At 47.0% G+C, this 22,100-nt stretch overlaps 1 protein-coding gene across 3 annotated transcripts in view; it reads right to left on the minus strand.

The window, feature by feature from the left end:
• PSME4 (proteasome activator subunit 4) overlaps positions 1–13,341 on the minus strand; it is a 168,003-nt gene extending 154,662 nt beyond the window's left edge. For 2 of the 3 annotated variants that reach the window (XM_040429740.1, XM_040429738.1), the window contains exon 1: positions 13,007–13,341. In XM_040429740.1, the coding sequence (XP_040285674.1) occupies positions 13,007–13,209 (203 nt within the window). In that variant the 5' untranslated portion in view covers positions 13,210–13,341. The remainder of the gene's footprint in view (positions 1–13,006) is intronic. The other variant, XM_040429739.1, reaches the window with a different exon arrangement.
• Between the last annotated feature and the right edge of the window lie 8,759 nt (positions 13,342–22,100).

Raw genomic sequence — 22,100 nt, forward strand, 5'->3', positions numbered from 1 at the left:
CAGACATCAGACCCACTAGATCTTTAAGAAGGCATGGGTCATGGATCTTCAAGTGGGTCTGGGTCAAGGTTAAAAAACACAAACACCACACAACACATCAATAATTAAAAATGAAAAAAATAAAATTCCCTACACATGTTTGATATCACCGATTCCGTAACGACCTGATCTATAAAAACAGTAATGTTACTTTCCCCGCATGGTGAACGCCATAAATAAATAAAAATAAAAACTGTGATGAAACAGAAATTTTGCCTACCTTACTTCCCAAAAAAGGTAATAAAAGTGATCAAAATAATCGTATGTATGCCAAATAGTACCAATCAAACCGTCACCTCATCCCGCAAAAAATATGAGACAAAGGCCCAAAAAAAAAAAAAAAACAAAAAAAAAAAACACTATGGCTCTCAGACTATGAAGACACTAAAACATGATTTTTTTTGTTTCAAAAATGATATTGTGTAAAACTTACATAAATAAAAGTATACATATTAGGTATCGCCGCTACGTAATAACTTGCTCTATAAAAATATCACATGACCTAACCCCTCAGGTGAATACCGTAAAAAAGAAAATAAAAAAGGTGCCAAAAAAGCCATTTTTACATCACAAAAAGTGTAATAGCAAGCGATCAAAAAGTCATATGCACCCCAAAATAGTGCCAAACAGTCATCTCATCCCGCAAAAATCATACCCTACCCAAAATAATCGCCCAAAAACTGAAAAAACTATGGCTCTCAAACTATGGAAACACTAAAACATGATTTTTTTTTTTTTAAATGAAATCATTGTGTAAAACTTACATAAATAAAAAAAAAAGTATACATATTAGGTATCGCCGCGTCCGTGGCAACCTGCTCTATAAAAATACCACATGATCTAACCTGTCAGATGAAGGTTGTAAATAACAAAAAAACAGTGCCAAAACAGCTATTTCTTGCTACCTTGCCTTACAAAAGTGTAATATAGAGCAACCAAAAATCATATGTACCCTAAACTAGTACCAAAAAAACTGCCACCCTATCCTGTAGTTTCTAAAATGGGGTCACTTTTTTTGAGTTTCTAATCTAGGGGTGCATCAGGGGGGCTTCAAATGGGACATAGTGTAAAAAAAAAAAAAAAAAACAGTCCAGCAAAATCTGCCTTCCAAAAACCGTATAGCATTCCTTTCCTTCTGCGCCCTGCCGTGTGCCCGTACAGCGGTTTATGACCCCAAAGACACCCCAAAACACATTGCCCAACTTCTCCTGAGTACGGCGATACCACATGTGTGACACTTTTTTGCAGCCTAGGTGGGCAAAGGGGCCCACATTCGAAAGAGCACCTTTAGGATTTCACAGGGCATTTTTTACACATTTTGATTTCAAACTACTTCTCACGCATTAGGGCCCCTAAAATGCCAGGGCAGTATAACTACCCCACAAGTGACCCCATTTTGGAAAGAAGACACCCCAAGGTATTCCGTGAGGGGCATGGCGAGTTCCTAGAATATTTTTTTTTTTGGCACAAGTTAGCGCAAGTTAATTTTTTATCTCTTGCAAAGTCTCATATTCCACTAACTTGTGACAAAAAATAAAATTTTACATGAACTCGCCATGCCCCTCACGAAATACCTTTGGGTGTTCATACTGCCCTTGCCCTGGCATTTTAGGGGCCCTAAAGCGTGAGAAGTCTGGAATATAAATGTCAAATTTTTTTTACACATTTGGATTCCGTGAGGGGTATGGCGAGTTCATGTGAGATTTTATTTTTTGTCACAAGGTAGTGGAATATGAGACTTTGTAAGAAAAAACAAAAAAAAATAAAAAATCAATTTCCACTAACTTGTGCCAAAAAAATGTCTGAATGGAGCCTTACAGGGGGGTGATCAATGACAGGGGGGTGATCAGGGAGTCTATATGGGGTGATCACCACCCTGTCATTGATCACCCCCCTGTAAGGCTCCATTCAGACGTCCGTATGGCAGGCTGTAGATCCACTCGCTTACCTGCAGTTCCTGTGAACGAGCGCCTGTGTGCGCGCGTTCACAGGAAATCTCGCGTCTCGAGAGATGACGTGTATATGCGGGACTCTGCCTGAGTGAGCCGCCTCCGGAACGCGATCCTGCGTTTGGCGGTTCGGAGGCGGTTAACAAGTGGGAGGCACATATGCAAACTGTTGTAATTCCTACACCGTTCACCTGATTTGGAAGTAAAAACCCTTAAATTAAAGCTGACAGTCTGCAGTTAAAACACATCTTGTTTGTTTCATTTCAAATCTGTTGTGGTGGTGTATAGAGCCAAAAATGTTAGAATTGTGTTGATGTCCCAATATTTTTGGACCCAACTGTAGATTAAAGGGATCCAGTCTAACTCATGCTCCCCAACACCCCGGCCCCTCATATAGATTATACTTACCCTGCTCCCCGACACCCGCATTGCTCCTGATCCCTGCACGACCGCAGCTGCCTCTCCCTATGCTGGGAGGCTTGTACCCATTATGGCCTGCTATTGGTTTTCCACCCCCACGCCCGTCGCCGGATGTTTTGATCCGTGCGACGGGAGGGATTCAACGGTGGCCGTGCGGGGATCAGGAGCAACACGTGTGACGGGGAAGTATAATTGATATGATGGGGTCGGGCATTGGGGGGCCTGTGTTAGGTTTAAAGGGGTTATCCAAAGTCTATGTGCCATAGTGGTAGATTTCCCCTCAGTGCAGAAAGCAAAGTGAATCCACATGCGGAGACTAGTGAAGTATGGAGAAGGGTTACTGCCTGGACATTGGTAATTTGCCTCAACCACATGAACCATCTGAAAAGCAGAGAGACCAGGCAATGATGGGCTGCCCAGAAAAAGGAAAATTCTCACCCAGCCAATCTTCCATCATGGGCGCTATTGCAGATAACCAACCACTAATCTGTGCTGGAGAAAACATTTATGGGGTCATTTATCAACCAGGTGTAAAGCAGAACTGGCTTAGTTGCCCACAGAAACCAGATTCCACCTTTATTTTCCAAAGGAGCTGTCAAAAATGAAAGGTGGAATCTGATTGGTTGCTTTGGGGAACTATGCCAGTTCTACTTTACACCAGTTTGGTAAATCTCTCCAATGATTAGCATCTCGGCTTTGCCAATACAAAAAGTCTTCTGGGACCTTATACCACCCCGAGAATCTCTTCATAGAACTATGTGGTGTGCTGTTCCTCTGTTATTCCACCCAGAAATGTATGAATAAATAATTAATAACTGACTATTACAGGTTGGGGTTGTGTCCGTACATATTGAGGTGAGTGAAATGGCCTTTTAACGTTCAAAGCGTCACATTATACAATTTAGGCACATTTCGGAACCACTGTTAAGAAGGAAACGCCTATAACGAGAATCTATGTCATGCATTCTACCTTTATTATAGTATCTCTGTATAAGAAAGCAGTCTATACAGATGCCAATTCATACAGCGGCGGCATGGGGCTCTATGGAAACATTCCACACGTGTGCCAGCAGTTTCCACTACCACTGGTATTCATCCTTCTGGACTAGAGGAGCTATTTACAGAAACAGGGAAACGCTGTGCAAATGATAAGAGTAAGTCATACAGAATATACAGGGGGTCATTTATGAAATCAGATCTGTCCGTTTTGTGGCGTTAAAAAGTCGTCAGGCTGTGACATTTTTGCGACATTTCGCGACCCTTGCCACTTTTCAATGTGGTCTATGTTTAAGAGCCAACAGTGAGATTGGACCTGGATTTTGGCTCATTTACGGTCTGCGACACTTGAAAGGTTGCATCCTACTGCAGACAGATCCCTGGTGTATTTTTTAAGTCACCAAATACATGAAAACTGTGCACCATTTCATTAAATTTGGTGCAACCACACACTGTTAACCATCCTTAAAGGCTATGTACACCTTTGAATTAATTATTTTTTATTATTATTGAATTTTACGTTACTGATAAAACAACCATCTGCATCCGTTATGAATGGATCCGGTTGTATTATCTTTAACATTGCCGAGACGGATCCGTCATGAACTCCACTGAAAGTCAATGGGGGACAGATCAGTTTTCAATTGTGGCAGAGAAAACTGTCCCCATTGACTTGCATTGGGGGTCATGCCGGATCAATCTTGCTCCGCATCCCAGGACGGAAAGCAAAATACAACATGTTGCGGTTTGCTCTCCGGTCTGGGAACGCAACTAGAGGGAACGGAATGCATTTTGGAGCACTCCGTTCTGTTCAGTTACGTTTTCTCCCCAATGACAATGAACATGGACAAAACTGAAGAGTTTTTTTCCGGTATTGAGCCCCTATGACGGATCTCAATACTGGAAAACTAAACCACTAGTGTGAAAGTAGCCTTAGAGGATCTCAGCCCTGTACAGAAAAAAGGGTTCCATATTAGTAATAAAGACCAACTGAAAAAATTATTTTTAGCTCAAAATGAGTACAAATGTAATAATAAAAAAACTGTCCTCAAAAGGTGTTAATAGCCTTGAAAAGTGACATGAAAACAATCTGAAATGATAAATGACCAGTGGCAAGATCAGCACCACCTTGTGTGGCGTCACATCACCTGCTTCGCTCCTACAGTCAAGTAGCATCCAGAAGGGCGCACATTAAAGAGGACACTTTCTGCCATATACTGATGAATTGTGATCCACACAAGGGGATCCTCGGGACTATGATCAGTGTATGCAGTAAAGCACCGAGAACACATCAGTATTTCTATAAGAAAAAGATCAGTGATACAAGAGTACCACTCTACTTATTAATACATATTTAGGAGGAATAACAGAGGAACGTCACAACAACGCAGAGTTCTAAGAACAGAAGCTCCAGAATTGTCACTTCACATGGAGTGTACACATCTACTAAAACAGACATGTCAGGAGAGGTGAGAGGTCCTCCTTAAGAAGGCACAATGGATTACTGCAGATACAAGGCCGGAAGTCTCAATGATGGAAAAGCCTTGTAAGTAGGATGAGAAGCAAAATCACTCCTCTCCCTGATGTCACCACTGAACTCACATTCCTACCACTTCATGCACTCTCTTTGACTTAGGATACAAACTGGGGTGAAGGCTCTGGTCTGTGCGCCCTGAGGGGACGTAACTGGTACAGGTCATGTTTGGGTCAGGTCTGTGCGAAGTGAAAAGAATGGGAGTAGGAAGGATGGCAGTAGGTAGGGGCACTGCCACCTTAAGGATGCTTTCACATGTAGGTTTTCAGTGGTGTTTTTCTGTTCTTTCACATTTTTGGGGTAAAAACACAAGCTCCAGATATTCGCTGAAGGTCTATGGGAAATATGAAAAGCAGGACACAAACGTGCTTTTTTGGTAGTGGCGTTTTTGTCTTTCTTGCTTCTTTTTGAAAAAAACTCTGTATGTGGTAGTTCTTGGCATATTTTCTGGCATTTCCACGTCACTTTTTCTACAGGAAAATAATGCCATGAAGAAAACAGTAGTGGTAAGACGCACAGGGACAGATTAATTTATAGCGGCGCGCTTTATTTTCACTGCCTAAAAATACAAATCAATCTTAATATTAGACAAATTTACCGTAATATTCTGGCACATAGACCTTTATAAAGTTGGAGCATCGTAAATCGGGAGACAGATTTACACCAGATTTTCGCCACTGCACCAAAAATTTGCCCATGTGCCCAGAACTTTGCTCACCGAAAAAAATAAAATAAAATAACTGTTGTCTAAGATAATGCTACCTCTAAGTTGGTGTAGTTTCACACCAAAAATTCACCATTGTTTTAGTACATTTTTAAGGCACCCTCGCTTTAAGCCACGCCCATCCCCCATGAGACCACACCCCCTTGTCGGACAAGACATCAAATGCTTAGTAAAGTGTCTAAAATGGTAAACGTGATGGAAAGCACGCACGCCAGTTTTTTTGGCACAAAATGCTGCAAAAAAACTGGCACATTTGAATAGTAAATCTGCGCCACTGTGTGTTTTTGTTCCATTGATAAAAAAAAAAAAAAGGTTCAGCTTTAAAGAGGACCTTTCACCGTTCCCGACATTACAATAGAAGTACTTCCAGCCAAGAAATACACGGTGGAGACGCCAGATCAAACTTACAACAGGATGTTTGATGAAAATTGGTAGTTTGCGTGAAAAACATGGCCAATTAGTTAATTATGGGAAGGAGGAAAAGCATCAAAGCTGATTTGGCTGTTATTTATCCCAACTACAGGACAAACGTAGGTCCAACACCAAGGTGTTTTTCCAATACCACCTCACCAGACCTGCGAAGAGAAGCATACTTCTACCCCCCAGTTCTGGCTCCATTAGTCTCCATGGTTCCCTTCTGCACGTAAACTTCCGGCCGGGGGGGGGGGGGGGGGGGGGGGCAGGTCATGTATGACGCTGCAGCCAATGACTGGTCTCAGCAGTGATGCGTCTCCAAGCAACACCTCACTTTTCAGTCATGTGCCGCTTGGGGAGATATGGGGAATACAAGTGTTTACTAGTATAGACAGGTCAGATCCTCTTTAAAGGAATGGTCTAGAATTTATTGAAGGCCTATCATCAGAGGTCGCTCCAGCCCTGGTACTACCCACCGCTGTCCATTGTTTACTGCAGCCCTGCTCCCATTCACTTCCATGGGAGTGATAGTAACATAGTACATAAGGCCGAAAAAAGACATTTGTCCATCAAGTTCAGCCTGTTATCCTGCAAGTTGATCCAGAGGAAGGCAAAAAAAAAACTGAGGTAGAAGCCAATTTCCTCATTTTAGGGGAATAAAAAATTCCTTCCCGACTCCAATCAGAATATCTCCCTGGATCAACGACCCCTCTCTAGTAGCTATAGCCTGTAATATTATTACGCTCTAGAAATACATCCAGGCCCCTCTTCATTTCCTTTATTGTACTCACCATCACCACCTCCTCAGGCAGAGAGGTCCATAGTCTCACTGCTCTTACCGTAAAGAATCCTCTTCTATGTTTGTGTACAAACCTTCTTTCCTCCTCCTATGTCTGCCTTGTTTACAGGAGCCCAGAACTGTACACAGTACTCCATGTGTGGTCTGACTAGCGATTTGTAAAGTGGTAGGACTATGTTCTTATCACGGGCATCTATGCCCCTTCTGATGCAACCCATTATCTTATTGGCCTTGGCAGCAGCTGCCTGACACTGGTTTTTGCAGCTTAGTTTGCTGTTTATTAAAATTCCTAGATCCTTTTCCATGTCAGTGTTAAATAGGACCTTTCACTAGAATAGAAAATGTAAACTAAGCATACAGACATGTAGAGCGGCGCCCAGGGATCTCCCTGCACTTACTGTTATCCCTGGGCGCCGCTCCGTTCTCCCGGTATAGCCTCCGGTATCTTTATATGTTCGGCTCCACCCAGTGGAACCTGCCGGCGTCTCTTTCTCCCATTTTGTAGCGCTGGCCAATCGCAGCGCTCAGCTCATAGCCTGAGGGTTTTTTTTTTCTCTCAGGCTACGAGCTGAGCGCTGCAATTGGCCAGCGCTACAACATGGGAGAAAGAGACGCCGGCAGGTTCCACTGGGTGGAGCCGAACATATGAAGATACCGGAGGCTATACCGGGAGAACGGAGCGGCGCCCAGGTATAACAGTAAGTGCAGGGAGATCCCTGGGCGCCGCTCTACATGTCTGTATACTTAGTTTAGATTTTTTTATTCTAGTGATAGGTCCTCTTTAACGAGTGTTTTACCATTTAGTATGTACGGGTGACTTGCATTATTCCTTCCCATGTGCATAACCTTACATTTGTCAGTGTTAAACCTCATCTGCCACTTCTCTGCCCAAGCCTCCAATCTATCCAGGTCCCTCTGTAGTAGTATACTGTCCTCTTCAGTGTTAATTACTTTACACAGTTTAGTGTCAGCTGCGAATATTGATATTTTACTATGCAAGCCTTCTACAAGATCATTAATAAATATATTGGAGAATAGGGCCCAATACTGACCCCTGAGGTACCCTACTAGTGACAGTGACCCAATCTGAGTGTGTACCGTTAATAACCACCCTCTGTTTTCTATCACTCAGGCAGTTACTTACCCACATACAGACGTTTTCTCCCAGTCCGAGCATTCTCATTTTATATACTAACCTTTTATGTGGTACAGTGGTACCCCTTACTGATGCTGCAGTAACCAGCTCCATCCACTACACAATGGACAGAGCTGTGTAGTTCAAGTGCCAGAGGGGATCGGAAGGGGTACGTGGTAGCAGACCCCCACCAATAAGGTATTGATGGCCTATCCTGAGCACAGGCCATCAATATCAAACTCGAAACACTTTTAAGGCTCTGTTCACATCAGTGTCAAGGCTTTCAACCGTAAAGGGGTTATCCCATGAAGACAACATATCTCCTATCCACAGGATAGGAGATGTGTCTTATCAGCAGGGGTCCAACTGCTGGGCCCCACCAATCACAGGAATAAGGACCCGTGTGCTCCCTGTTTCAATGGAGTAGCAGACACGCATGTGTGTCCACTGGTCAACTGAACTCTATGGCACTGCAGGAGATAGCCGAGTATCTCCGGCAACGTGCATGCGTGACCGCCACGCCATTCAAATTGGGGAGCACATGATCAGTGGGGGCCCAAGCAGAAGGACACCCGCTGATCAGACACTTTTATTGATAGGACAACCCCTTTAACAGTGCCAATTACACCTTTTGATTGTCTTTTTTAGTGGTGACATGAATAGTAATAGTAATACCTAACAGAATGGAAAGTCACCACCATGCGAGTCATTAGATTTTATTACAGGGCACTGAAAAGATATTTTATATACTTAAAGTGTTTCTACCACCAGAAATACCGTTATGTAGCTGACTGACATTAGTGATGCGCTAAAGTCAGCACTACATAACAGTATGTTTCTAACGTTAGTCCCTGCAGCCGTTTTTGTTAAAAAAAAGCACTTTTATTATATGCTAATGAGCCTCTAGGTGCTACGTGGGCGTAAAATCAGCACCTAGAGGCTCCGTCCACTCACCCATTATGCCGCCCAGCTCCTCTTGATTGATGGCACGGTCCGCCGCATCGCTGCCGAAATCCCGCGCCTGCGCTGTTCACTTCTGTCTTCGGTGCAGTACACACACAGGCCTATAGGTGCTGATTTTACGCCCACATAGCACCTAGAGGCTCATTAGCATATTATAAAAGTGCTTTTTTAACAAAAACGGCTGCAGGAACTAACGTTAGAAACATACTGTTATGTAGTGTGGACATTAGCGCATCGCTAATGTCAGTCAGCTACATAACAGTATTTCTGGTGGTAGAAACCCTTTAATTAAGTTTTATATATATTTTTTTTAATAAGAACTGAAGTGAGAAAGAAGACAGAGGATGAAACCCTGGGACAGGACCAGCCAACAGTCCCATAGAAGTGAATGGAGGGGCAGCTGCAGTTGCGTGGTGCGCTCTCCATTTATCTCTATGCAATGTCCGAACATAGCCGAGCACACTCGATTGGCTATTTTCAGAACTCCCTTAGAAACAAATGGAGAGCACGCTGCGCATGTGTGGTAAGCTCTCCTTCACTTTCGGGGAGATAGGTGCGGGTCTCTGAGGTGGGACATGCACCTCTATGACGATGATGGCATGTCCTAGTAATATGTCACCAAGGCCTGTATTAGACCAACAGATTATCTGACCAATATCTGTCCAATCAGACCAATCAGTTGGTGTGTGTAATGATTGGTCAGAAAATCTGTCAGATAATCCGTTGGTGTGATACAGGGCTAAGACGATACAACTTCTTTAAAGAATTCTTTCCTGTGTCTCACATGAAGCGTACCCACTAACCTCACTCTACACCTGCTAGATCCATGCATTTATCTGGCTAAATAGAAATAAAATAACAGCGATGAGAGGCTGACACCTCATGTCACACTGCGCAGGCGCTTGTCCTGGAAAACTTTCCTACCTAAGCAGAGAAAACCCTCTAAGCACAAAGTACAAGCAAGTCATACATGACAGTGCAAAACGAGCGGCATGCAGCGTGATTATACACAGTACACACACAGGCCTGAATCACACTCCGGGAATAGAGAATATGACCCACACATCACACAGCAGAACGTGTCCCAGATATAGAAACTAAGGAGAAACGTGTGCCAGGAGCAACCAGATCCTCAGTAAACAAGACATCTAATCAAACCATCAGCAGAAAGGATGGCGTTCCTAGAGAGGAGCACAGGACACGACAAGGAGCCCCCGTCACATCACCCAGAACGGAATGAAGGTCAAACAGAACATGGATCCAAGTACGCTACACAGGTCCTGCAGGACGAGAGCAGATCCTGGCGGCACAGTCTGCATTCTCCTCCAGAGGTCACATTAACCCGAGAGTGATTTATACTGTGCGCCAAGTGCATCCATCAGGCGGACGACTAAAATATCAGACTAATGGCAGGAAGAGGCTATCTGAGCTTCATAGGTACATGAGACAGCCACAAAAATGTACGCTCACTGCCCAATATACAGAAATCCCATCAAACCGCCCCTAAATACACAGAAGCCCTAGATGTGTCCTTATCGGGTTGGTAACAATCAGGTTCAGTTTTATCTGTGACAACCAATAGTCACCACGTAGTATTGTCAGACAGAACCTTCACAGTTCATAGATGTTCCTACATTTCCGTCTCCCACACGGCTAGGCAGGTTTTCCCGTAAAGGTTCGTCTACACGGCAGTCACGTGACCAAGGATCGCAGAGTACCAGGGCTTCCACAGAAATGAATAGGGTCGCAGTGGACCCTCGACTAGTGCCCCACCATTCATATACAGCTACAGGGTGTATGACTTCTAGCTATAAGGGTGCGGCTACTGTACGATTCTGGCCGCAATAGCTATTGCTTGAACAAAGATCGCAGAGTGGTGGGGCTGCCATAGGAATGAATGGGGTTAGAGCGGGATTAACACATTTGCTGCGACATGTCACACGTCACAAAAAAATTCGGCACTGATTTATTTTTTGCAAACCGTGTGCCGCAGCAAATGTGCCAGTCTCGCTGCAAACCCATTCATTCCTAAGGCAGCGACGCTACCCAGCGATCTTTGGTTGCGCGCCAGCTTTGGTGGCCAAAATCACTATGTAAACGTGCCTTAATCGCTAGAAGTTGTACACCCTATGGTTGTATATGAATGGTGGGGCACTACTCGAGGGATCACCAGTATTACAGATATATCCACTATAAGAACCAGCACTCAAAGGGTAAAGATACAATTAGGATCTTGAGGATAAAGTGGCACCAGAATACAAAAAACGTAAGCGATGTTCTGGGTTTGAAGAACTCCGCTCCCTAGACACCACTACAGCCAGACTTATAAAGGACATCCAGGCCCAAAACGTTGCTCAAAGTTTTAGATTCTGGGGTCACTGGATCCTCAGGAGACCCAACTGCATCTTTACCCTTGAGTGTGGTTCCTCATTCTGGATGCATCTAGGCAAATTTTCCATTCAGGGGTCCTGATGCCACCATCTAAAAGAAAAAATGATGACCAGTAGCTAAACGCCCTAGTGGGAACAGATGAAACGCGGCAGGTGGCCACACGTACAAGGCATTACAGGGCTCCCAATCAAACGGATGCACATTATATGGACGTGTCAACTCCTTCAGAGCCAGGGCTCATAAGGTGGAGGTCCTGAGCTGGGGGCCCCTCTATGAATTTCATATGACCAAACAACGACCTAAGGTTGGCCATTGTTGATTGTGAAGAAGAAGACATATCTAAGTGAAGGCTGAACAGAACTGTTAGGCTCCCTTCACATGTCCGCAAGATGGGTCTGCATCTGTCCCGCCATTTTTTACGGAACAGGTTCGGACACATTCATTAACAATGGGGCCAGAATGTGCTGTCCGCAACCGCAAAACAATAGAGCATGTCCTATTCTTGTCTGCAATTGCAGACAAGAAAAGGCATTTTCTATGAGAGTGCCAGCGATGTGCGGTCCGCAAAATGTGGAACGCACATTGCCGGTGTCCGTGTTTTGCGGATCCGCAAAACACATATGGACGTGTGAATGGACCCTTAATCTGACAGAAGAGGATAATAAAAAAAGATGACCTTCTTGCATGGCAGAGGGTCACTATGCAAAAATATTTGGCGCCCCAAGTCTTGGACACAGGCCTCAGCTATTTCCAGCAGCCCCACAGAGAATGAATGGAGCTGCAGGAAGCATGTTCTGCCCGCTGTTCCATCAGGATGTGGACATGGGACCCCCGTTCTCAGGATTGGTGAGGTCGCTCACTGATTAGTTAGTTATCCCCTATCCCAATGGTACTGTGCTCAAAGTATCTGTTTTCCAGGAACATAAAGCTGAACGGTGCCCGGGCATTACAGAGAGCAAAAGGCCCATCGTTCCAGGCGGTGGTGGTGACCAAGATCAGACCATGGCTGTGACCTTCTGACATGATCCGTGGATCTGCAGTTTTTTGGGCTTTCACTAGGATAGCTTACAAAGGACGCCCACCCCGATCCTGCATAGGAAGGTCCACACCTGCCTAGAGGAGCATACAGATTTGGAAGACAAGGCTGCATGGCCAGAAGTCACCTCTCCCTACCCGCTGCCCACAGACTGAGGAGTCGATAATCAATCTATAGACATTTTATAGACGACAATAATATTAAAAACTTAAAGCGAGCAAGATTTTTTTTAAAAAGAAATAAATTTCCATTAGTGTGCAATGATTAATCAGCCATGATGGAGGCGCACTAGGAATACCGGTTCTTTTAACGCGATCCGTATTTTGGGGAGCGGACTACAGTCATCGGAATGTTTTTGTTTGTTTTTTTGACAAACCCATTTTTTAAAAAAAATATAAACTCTGGATAGACAGCAGACCATAACAGATCTAACAGGCTGTGGGGATCACAGGACACTTTAAGGAACAGTTAAAATGACAGTTTAAAGCAGGACTGGCGCATGCCCATCACCGGTGCCAGCAGAATAGCTGGATTGTGTGGGCGCCCATGGGCAGCTGCAGTGGGATGACCCCAGTGACAGGCGCCGGGCACAATGGAGACACTCACGTGTTCAGCTTTCGGCTCCAGAACAGCACCCCAGGCCACAGCTCCCGCAGGTGCACGGCCCGGCCCAGGCTGCTCTTGATCTGTGCCAGCAGCTCGTTAGACTCCCGGTCCAGGCGCTCGGCATAGGGCAGCAGGAGGTTATACACTATCTCCTTCTGCGGTCTGAAGCCCAGCTGCTCCGCTCTCTCTTCCCTGGTGCCCATGACGGGATGCCCCGGTGCTGCCGTCCTCCTCCTCCCGCTGAGGGTCAATACAGCGCCGGCCTCTGACTTGCACTCCTCTCCCAACTCTCCGCACTCAGTCTACCGGTGACGAAACAGCAGAAGGGAGGGCAACAGCATCACCCAGGAGTGCTTCAGCACGTCACTTCCGCCCCTTCTGCCAGTCGGTTGGTGACGTCACGCTGGTCACATGACTAGCTAGCAGTCGGCGGTAATTGTGCTTGTACTTGTCCTCGTAAATACGTTTATATCAGAGGCTGAGGGTATGTTAGTATTTCCTCCATTTATTGCCTACAATGTGATATAATGTCATGACTGAAAAGATTTTTTTTTTTTTGTATTTTGTACTCCCTAATCTCGACCTTTCTGTAATACAGGACTCTGACTTGTAACTCTATGTTGTGCCATAATTCCTCTATTATTCCTACTAAAAGCTGCAAAGAACCATATCTTATGGAATTGCAGTACCTTAGGGAAATACTGGACAGATATATTAGAGTTGATTCGGCTTTCCATGGAAGTCAGGGTGAAAAAGGTCCTAAAATTAGCATTTTGATATATGTATCCGATTTAATGACAGATGAATACAGGAAGATAGCGGTGGGAAGGTTACTGTATGTGGCCAGGAAGCTTATTGCCTTACATTGGATGCAGTTGACCCCCCCCCCATCCAGGGAAGAAATTATAGCGAGAGTACGTGACATGCTGATATGTGAAAAAACTGTTTTTCTCAAAAGAGGCTGTCCCCAGAAATGTGATAAATTGTGGAGTCATTGGCTTCGGTCTCAACGCCTTAGGGCTCTTTCACACCTGCGTTGTTGTCTTCCGGCATAGAGTTCCGTCGTCGGGGCTCTATGCCGGAAGAATCCTGATCAGGATTATCCTAATGCATTCTGAATGGAGAGAAATCCGTTCAGGATGCATCAGGATGTCTTCAGTTCCGGAACGGAACGTTTTTTGGCCGGAGAAAATACCGCAGCATGCTGCGCTTTTTGCTCCGGCCAAAAATCCGGAACACTTGCCGCAAGGCCGGATCCGGAATTAATGCCCATTGAAAGGCATCAATCCGGATCCGGCCTTAAGCTAAACGTCGCTTCGGCGCATTGCCGCATCCGACATTTAGCTTTTTCAGAGTGGTTACCATGGCTGCCGGGACGCTAAAGTCCTGGCAGCCATGGTAAAGTGTAGTGGGGAGCGGGGAGCAGTGTACTTACCGTCCGTGCGGCTCCCCGGGCGCTCCAGAGTGACGTCAGGGCGCCCCAAGCGCATGGATCACGTGATCACATGGATCACGTCATCCATGCGCATGGGGCGCTCTGACGTCACTCTGGAGCGCCCCGGGAGCCGCACGGACTGTAAGTATACTGCTCCCCCGCTCCCCACTACTACTATGGCAACCAGGACTTTAATAGCGTCCTGGGTGCCATAGTAACACTGAAAGCATTTGGAAGACGGTTCCGTCTTCAAATGCTTTCAGTACACTTGCGTTTTTCCGGATCCGGAGTGTAATTCCGGCAAGTGGAGTACATGCCGGATCCGGACAACGCAAGTGTGAAAGAGGCCTTACTTTATAATTGACTTAAAAGATGGCTGTCACTTCAGAGGAGGTCGGGAGGGTTATTAAAGGGATTCTGTCACCAGGTTTCACCCCTGTCAGCTAAACATATGCTGATGTTCAGGGCCTCATCACGATTCCTAATGTGGGCCTATAAATGTCATCTGTGGGCTTATTTAGCTAAAAAACAGCTTTTACTAACCTGTCAGTCAAACAAATAAGGTGCCCAAGGGGATGTGAAGCGATGCCAGGTGCCGGCCGCACCCGCCGCCGTTCGTGCCCAGCGCCGCCTTTCCGGACTTCTGCGCCGCCTCCTAATCCTCTGTGCCGCCTCTCGCTCTCCCTCCCCCCTCCTCCTGCTGTAAGATCTCGCGCATACAGGGGTTGAGCGAAGTGCCGGCGCATGCGCACTTCGCTGTAAGAAGCCAAATGGAGAAGTCCGCACGGGCGCATCAGGCAGAGGCCTGTGCGCACGCGCGAGATCTTGCAGCAGCAGCAGCAGAAGGAGGGAGAGCGAGAGGCGGCACAGAGGATTAGGAGGCGGCGCAGAAGTTCGGAAAGGCAGCGCTGGGCACGAACGGCGGCGGGTGCGGCCGGCACCTGGCATCGCTTCACATCCCCTTGGGCACCTTATTTGTTTGACTGACAGGTTAGTAAAAGCTGTTTTTTAGCTAAATAAGCCCACAGATGACATTTATAAGCCCACATTAGGAATCGTGAAGACGCCCTGAACATCAGCATATGTTTAGCTGACAGGGGTGAAACCTGGTGACAGAATCCCTTTAAGGTTTGTTGCTTTTTCCTGTATAACTAAAAGTGGTACTTCTTGTAACAAACATACCAAATGGGCCAAGAGTCGTCTATTTGTACAAAAAAATTACATATTGGTTGTAAAGCCTTTTTGTCATATTTCTGCAATAAAAACAATCTGATAAAAAAAAAAAAGAAAGAAAAAAGAAGATACCAACTAGAGATGAGCAAATCGAAGTTGACGAAGTGGAATTCGATACGAATTTTAGGAAAAATTTGATTCGCACCAAATGCAAATTTTCTCACGCTTTGTGGTAACGAATCACATTTTTTTCTAAAATGGCTGCTGCACGTGTGAGGGCATGGAGCAAGGCGGGGAACTCTGGGAAGGCGGGATCACCCAGAATGCCATGCATGCAGCCAATCAGCAGCCAGCCAGCCCTGTGATGTCACAGCCATCAGCCATCTTGGATTCTGCCATTTACCAGTGTACTTAGTAGTGATGGGAAGTTCAAATCTTTTAAATGAATCGGAACCGATTCATGAATCAAATCTTCGATTTTATAACAAGACACGGAGGCTCATATTGCATCAACTCTCTTTACTGTTCACCATAGCAGCAAAGAATGAACAGTACAATCAGAAAAAGAAAACCATAGCAACCAGCTCCACCCCTACATTCCAGTATATATGGGCTCAACCCTCTGGAATCCTCCTCTTTCTTTGCTGCTACCATAGCAGATAAGTACCTCTGTGCTTTAGCTCGTTATTTTAATTGTGAATGTATATTTGGGATTATATATTTCGTTATATATCTCTTTATATATCTATTAGATATTTTATTGTCTTGTGACCGTTTCCCTCTTGGGTTATTTTTATTCGTTTTGCCTTTCTGGTTGTTCCTTCTTATCTCCTCCTCCCTCCCTCTCTGCGGCGGAACGTCTCCGGCGGCTCTCAATGGAGCTTTCACTTTAGTCGGGCGGTTCTTCCTCCTTAGTCCCCCTTTCCCTTGCTTCTCACCTCCTATCATCTCGCGCCTCCTGGTTCCTATTGCGCCCGAGGTCTCGCGAGGTGAGATTTCGGGCGCCATTTTCTTCTCCTCCTAGTGCTCTGCCCACGATCTCGCGAGATCCGTGAGAGTTGCGGCACACTTCCCCCTCTACGCCGGGATCTCGCCGCCATTTCCTTCTCCTCATTACCGCCGCATTGCCTGCTGTACCGATCGGTACCTGCTCCGTTTTTTGGTGAGTCCTCTCCCCACAGCCTGTTTCTTTTCTGACATATTCCTTGGAATAGTCCCTTATTGCGTCCTTATTTGTTCACAGGTGGTTTTGCTGCCCTGCCGTTTTTTTCTTCCTGAGGTCTGGGGTGACTTACTCCTACCACAGGGTCCTCATCATGTCTGTACGGAGCTCTAACACTGCCCCTGTTCAAGATAACCTCCCAGCTGCTCAGGTTTCCCCAAGTTTAGAAAACAGGGTAGCTATCCCTCATCCTGACGTGCATAATACGATGTTGCACCAATCCATATCTAACGCGATTATCGCGTCTATGGGCTCTATGTCATCTGCCCTGACACAGTCCATATCTCAGGCCACTTGTGCGCAGTCTGACATGTCAGCCCCAAATGCTATTATGCCCTCAGCCTCCAGAACCTCTCGGATTGATGGTGTAAATCCATCCCAGGATCACGCGGTTGTCCCGTGGAAAAGAGCCTGCCCACGCTAGGCAGAAAAATTTTGCGCGTGGAAGGGACCTCCCTGTAGACACTTTGGGGGAACCTCTGTTTAATCCAGAGGAGCTCCATCACCCCCGCTCCGCGGAGTGGCTCCCAGCTACACACGTAGCCCAATATTTGGAGTCCAAGATACGCACTCCTTTATCCAAGGAGTCACGTAACAAACTGCGTGCGGAATGCCCGTGACAATTAATCCCTCACAAGGTATGTGAGACACCCATGGTGGATCCCAAAATGGTGCAGTTCCTCTCTAAAACGGGGTTTAACCCTAAAAAGGATTCGATTCAGCCCTTAGGGCCGTCCAAGACAAGCTGCTTGACCTTACTGGCCCGCTGGCGAGAATTTTTGATATGGCGGAGGCCGCCAAAGCCGAAGGTAGGCAAGTGGATCCAGTGGAGTTAGGAGGTTGGATCCAGAGAGCAATTTGCATAACTGGGAATGTTAACACTTCCCTGGCCATAGAGAGACGTAAGGCCATATTAATGAAAGTGGAGCCCAAGCTTTCTAATCTAGCTTTATCAGAGGCGGGCGAAGAGGCCCAAGGCCTATTATTCGGAGAGCCCTTTATCAAAGAACTGGGGAAGTATGTCGGCGCCTTTACAACGCTGGACAAAGCCCAGACTTCTATGAGGAAGGTTTTCAACCCTCGTTTTTCTGGAAGGGCCGGCAGCTCCAGGGGCCGTCTGTCCGGCCGTTCCAATTTCCATTCCCGCGGCTCGGGAAGAGGCTCCTATACTTACCGGTCCTCCCTTCAAGATCAGCGATACCAGCCGTAGTTTTTTCCCTCAAGAGGCATCCCAGGACGATCCAGAGGGTTTCGTGGAGCTCCCAGCTCAAGACGACCAATGGGTAAGTACAAATCTTCAGCCTCTGTTACCTTCTTTGACAAATTGTGTAGGGGGCAGACTCCGTTTCTTTTCTCATGCCTGGTCAGGAATCACCTCAGACCCATGGGTTCTGAACACTATCAAGGGCTTCATTTATAGAACTGATAGAGGCCCCGTCCCACCTTCCTCTTCCCCCTCCGATTCGGATGTCCGTGCTGGCTCTGCATCAGCTTCATTCGGAGCTGACGGAATGGTTTCACAAAGGGGCAATAGAACGCGCTTCGGCTTACACCGAGGGCGTTGTCAGCAATATTTTCCTTGTGCAAAAGAAGGGAGGTCAGATGCGCCCGTCATCAATTTGAGACCGCTAAATTCTATAGTTCAATATCGTCACTTCAAGATGGAGGGCATCCATCTATTGCGGGACATGCTCCTGCCCGGCGACTTGATGGTCAAGTTAGACCTCAAGGACGCGTACTTGACTGTCCCAGTGTCCCCGGTCTCCAGAGACTTGCTCCGTTTCCGATGGGGAGAGCAGATTTGGCTGTTTACTTGCCTACCATTCGGTCTCTCTTCCGCCCCGTGGTGTTTCACCAAGGTGATGAAACCGGTAGTGGCCTGGCTCTGCAGCAGGGGAGTCCGCATGATAGTCTATTTAGACGACATTCTCATTATCGCTCAAAGTCGTTCTATTCTTTACAGACACCTCACCATGGCGGTCAACCTTCTTGCGAACCTGGGGTTTATTGTCAATCAGGAGAAATCGTGCCTGACCCCCTCCACTTCAATGGAGTTCCTGGGGTTCAGAGTGGATTCTATTGCGCTTACGCTCAATCTACCCCCGACCAAAGTTCGCGCCATCTGCAAGGAGCTTCAACATGCATTGCTTCGTCCGCACTTGTCACTCCGTCACCTGGCCCGGTTGATTGGACTTCTTGCCTCCTCCATTCAAGCGGTTTTCCCAGCCCCCTTGCACTATCGAGCCCTTCAGCGGCTCAAGATCGTCCACCTTCGTGCGGGTGCCTCCTATGCCGACACCATCTCCTTAGACAGGGATACGAAAGACGAGTTGCGATGGTGGATCCAGAATCTCTCGGTCTGGAACGGCAAGGCTATCTTCGGTCCCCAGCCAGACCTGATCATAGAGTCAGACGCCAGCTTACTGTAATGACCGGCGACACGCACAGGGAGGGAAAAGGGAAAGCCCTGCCCAAGGGAGAGGGAAAGGTGGTGACCCCTGACTCACCTTGCGGCTGGCACCTGACTGCCCTGACGTCCCTAGACGGGTTCCTCACCCGTGCGGCGATCACGTGCCTAGACCCTGGCTTTCTCTAAAATGAGCCCTAGATAGTGAACGGGCCGGTGGGATCGCTAGTCCGCACCACTGACACTAAGAGGGAAACACCAGGGAGAGGACAGACAATACAGACAAACACATACACCCAGGTGGGCGACCACAGCAGACCACAAAGGTCCAACAGGGATCCGGAGGGTAGCGTTCTGGACCAACAACCAGAGAACGCAGCAACACAGCTCTAGAGGATCAGAATAGATGTCCAGGCAGGAAGCTCTATATCTGGCAACCAGAGAAGTGTGAGAGGGGAATATAAGGAGGTTGGGAGTGCTGGACAAGGAACAGCTGAGGAGAAGGAGCTACGGATCCCTGAGTGAGCCAAAAGGGTTTGCAAAGCAAACCCAGAAAGCTACCATAAGGAAACAGCCCTATCTTACATAGAGCGCGCAGCCAACCGCTGCGACTTCCTGACCCCGGGTATAACAGAGTCAGGCGTGGTTCTAGACACCCTCGTGACACTTACACTTACACGCGTGGGGGGCACACTGCAATGGAGTGTCCACAGGGGGTCCTTGGTCCCCGGAGGAAGCCCGTCTCCATATCAACGGACTGGAGTTATTAGCGGGATCATTGGCGATCCGCAGTTTCGCCAATGGCATCGTCACAACTTGTATCAGACTACGGATGGACAACGTCTCTGCGGTTCGATACGTCAATGGTATGGGCGGGACATGCTCCTCGGTTTTAACCTGTTTAGCGAAAGATTTTTGGGAGTTCTGCCTTTCCAAAGGCATCATGGTGGTGACGGAGCATCTTCCCGGCCTCCACAATGCGTTAGCGGACTGGAATTCTCGCTACATTCGGGATTCCAGCGATTGGAAGTTAGATGAGGAGGTGTTCCTGGCTTTGTCGTCTCGCTGGGGCCCTCCCTCTGTAGACCTGTTCGCATCCCGGTTGAACGCTCAATTGCCCAGGTTCTTCAGTTGGCGGCCGGACCCTCTTGCGGAAGTGGTAGACGCGTTACTTCAATCTTGGGAAGGGACACTAATGTATGCATTTCCTCCGTTTGCCCTCATTCCTAGGGGTTCTTCTTCAGGTGCGGCATCAGTCGGCGGAATTAATCCTCGTCCTATCCCTTTGGAGGTCCCAGTCTTGGTTTCCGCAGTTGCTGGATCTTCTGATCGATTTTCCTCTCCTCCTACCGGACCTGCCCTCCCTTCTCCTGGACCCGGCAGGAGTACCTCATCCACTCTTACAGTCGAGTTCCCTTCGCCTTCTTGCATGCAGGGTCTCGGGATCCCCAGCGAGATGTCGGACGTTTCAGAGACGACTGTCTTTCTACTGGAAAGCGCGTGGGCCCCAGGTACACAACGTGCTTATAGAGCCGCTTGGGACTCTTAGGCTCGTTGGTGCGGAGAACGCGATGTGGATCCCCTTCGAGCTCCTGTGAGTTCAATCTTATCCTTTTTGTCCTCGCTCTATGACGCAGGGAAGGCCTATCGTACGATCAACCTGTACAGATCGGCAATTTCTTCTAGACACGAGGGTTTTGATGGTTGTCCTGCAGGTCAACATTCTCTTGTGTGTCGTTTGCTAAAAGGGTCTCGCCTCTCCCGGCCTCCCAGACCACGTTTTTCGGCCACCTGGGATGTTTGTGTAGTTTTGAATTTTCTCTCTGAGTGGGCGTCCAATTCTCAATTGTCCCTCCGCCAGCTTTCCGCTAAGCTGGCCACGTTGTTTTGCTTGATCTCTTGTAAGAGGGTCTCGGACGTTCGGGCTTTGGATGTCGACGCCTGTTCGTTTACGCCGGAAGGAGTTCACTTTAATATTTCCAGGCGGACTAAAACTAATATCCGCTCGGTGGTTTATCCTTACTTCTCACATTCGCCCCACCTATGTCCTGTAGCTTGCTTGCAGGAATACGAGTCCCGCACTTCTTCCTTACGTTCTCCTGAGTTTCCTCATTTGTTTGTTTCTTTTCGCAGACCTTATTCTCCGGTCACCAGTGTTACCCTTTCTCGCTGGGTGAAGTGGATTCGTGGCCTGGCGGGCATAGACACGGGTATTTTCACGGCTCACTCGGTTCGCAGTGCGTCGGCTACCTCTATGGTGGTATCGGGGGCTCGCCTTGAAGATGTCATGAGGCTGGCAGACTGGTCTAGGGTCTCCACGTTTCGAGAATTCTATTTCCGGCCTCAGTCGCATGCTTTTGAGACTGTGGTTTCTCAGCTTTAAACTTGCAATATGAGCCTCCGTGTCTTGTTATAAAATTACATGATTTTCCTATTTTATGACGTAAAGTCATGATTTTATTAAAGACACGGAGCCGAGTATTGCCCGCCCTGTTTTCCCACCCTGGGTTTTTCAGTGTATCTATATGTAATGTTAGTACGTAGTACTTGTAAGTTTGTTCATAAGATATGCTTAATGACTATATCTCTTTTAGCAACAGTAATTGTTGGCAACCAGTTTGTTCTTTATTTTCGATTGTCTTTCTACCCACAGGTTGAAGCGTCTTTACGCTTGAGAATGTTCATCGATGTTCCTGTTTGGGTTCTATACCTACGCTAGTTCGTGGCCTCCTTCCGTTGAGGATGTCGCCTATCAGAAGTTTCTCTTCATTCCGGAGTTACAGTTGCAGAAGTATTCGCGGTGGTGTGGTCGCACAAAGAAAGAGGAGGATTCCAGAGGGTTGAGCCCATATATACT

This window comes from Bufo bufo, chromosome 4 (genome assembly GCF_905171765.1).
Source record: "Bufo bufo chromosome 4, aBufBuf1.1, whole genome shotgun sequence".
NCBI classification, from domain to species: Eukaryota; Metazoa; Chordata; class Amphibia; order Anura; family Bufonidae; genus Bufo; species Bufo bufo.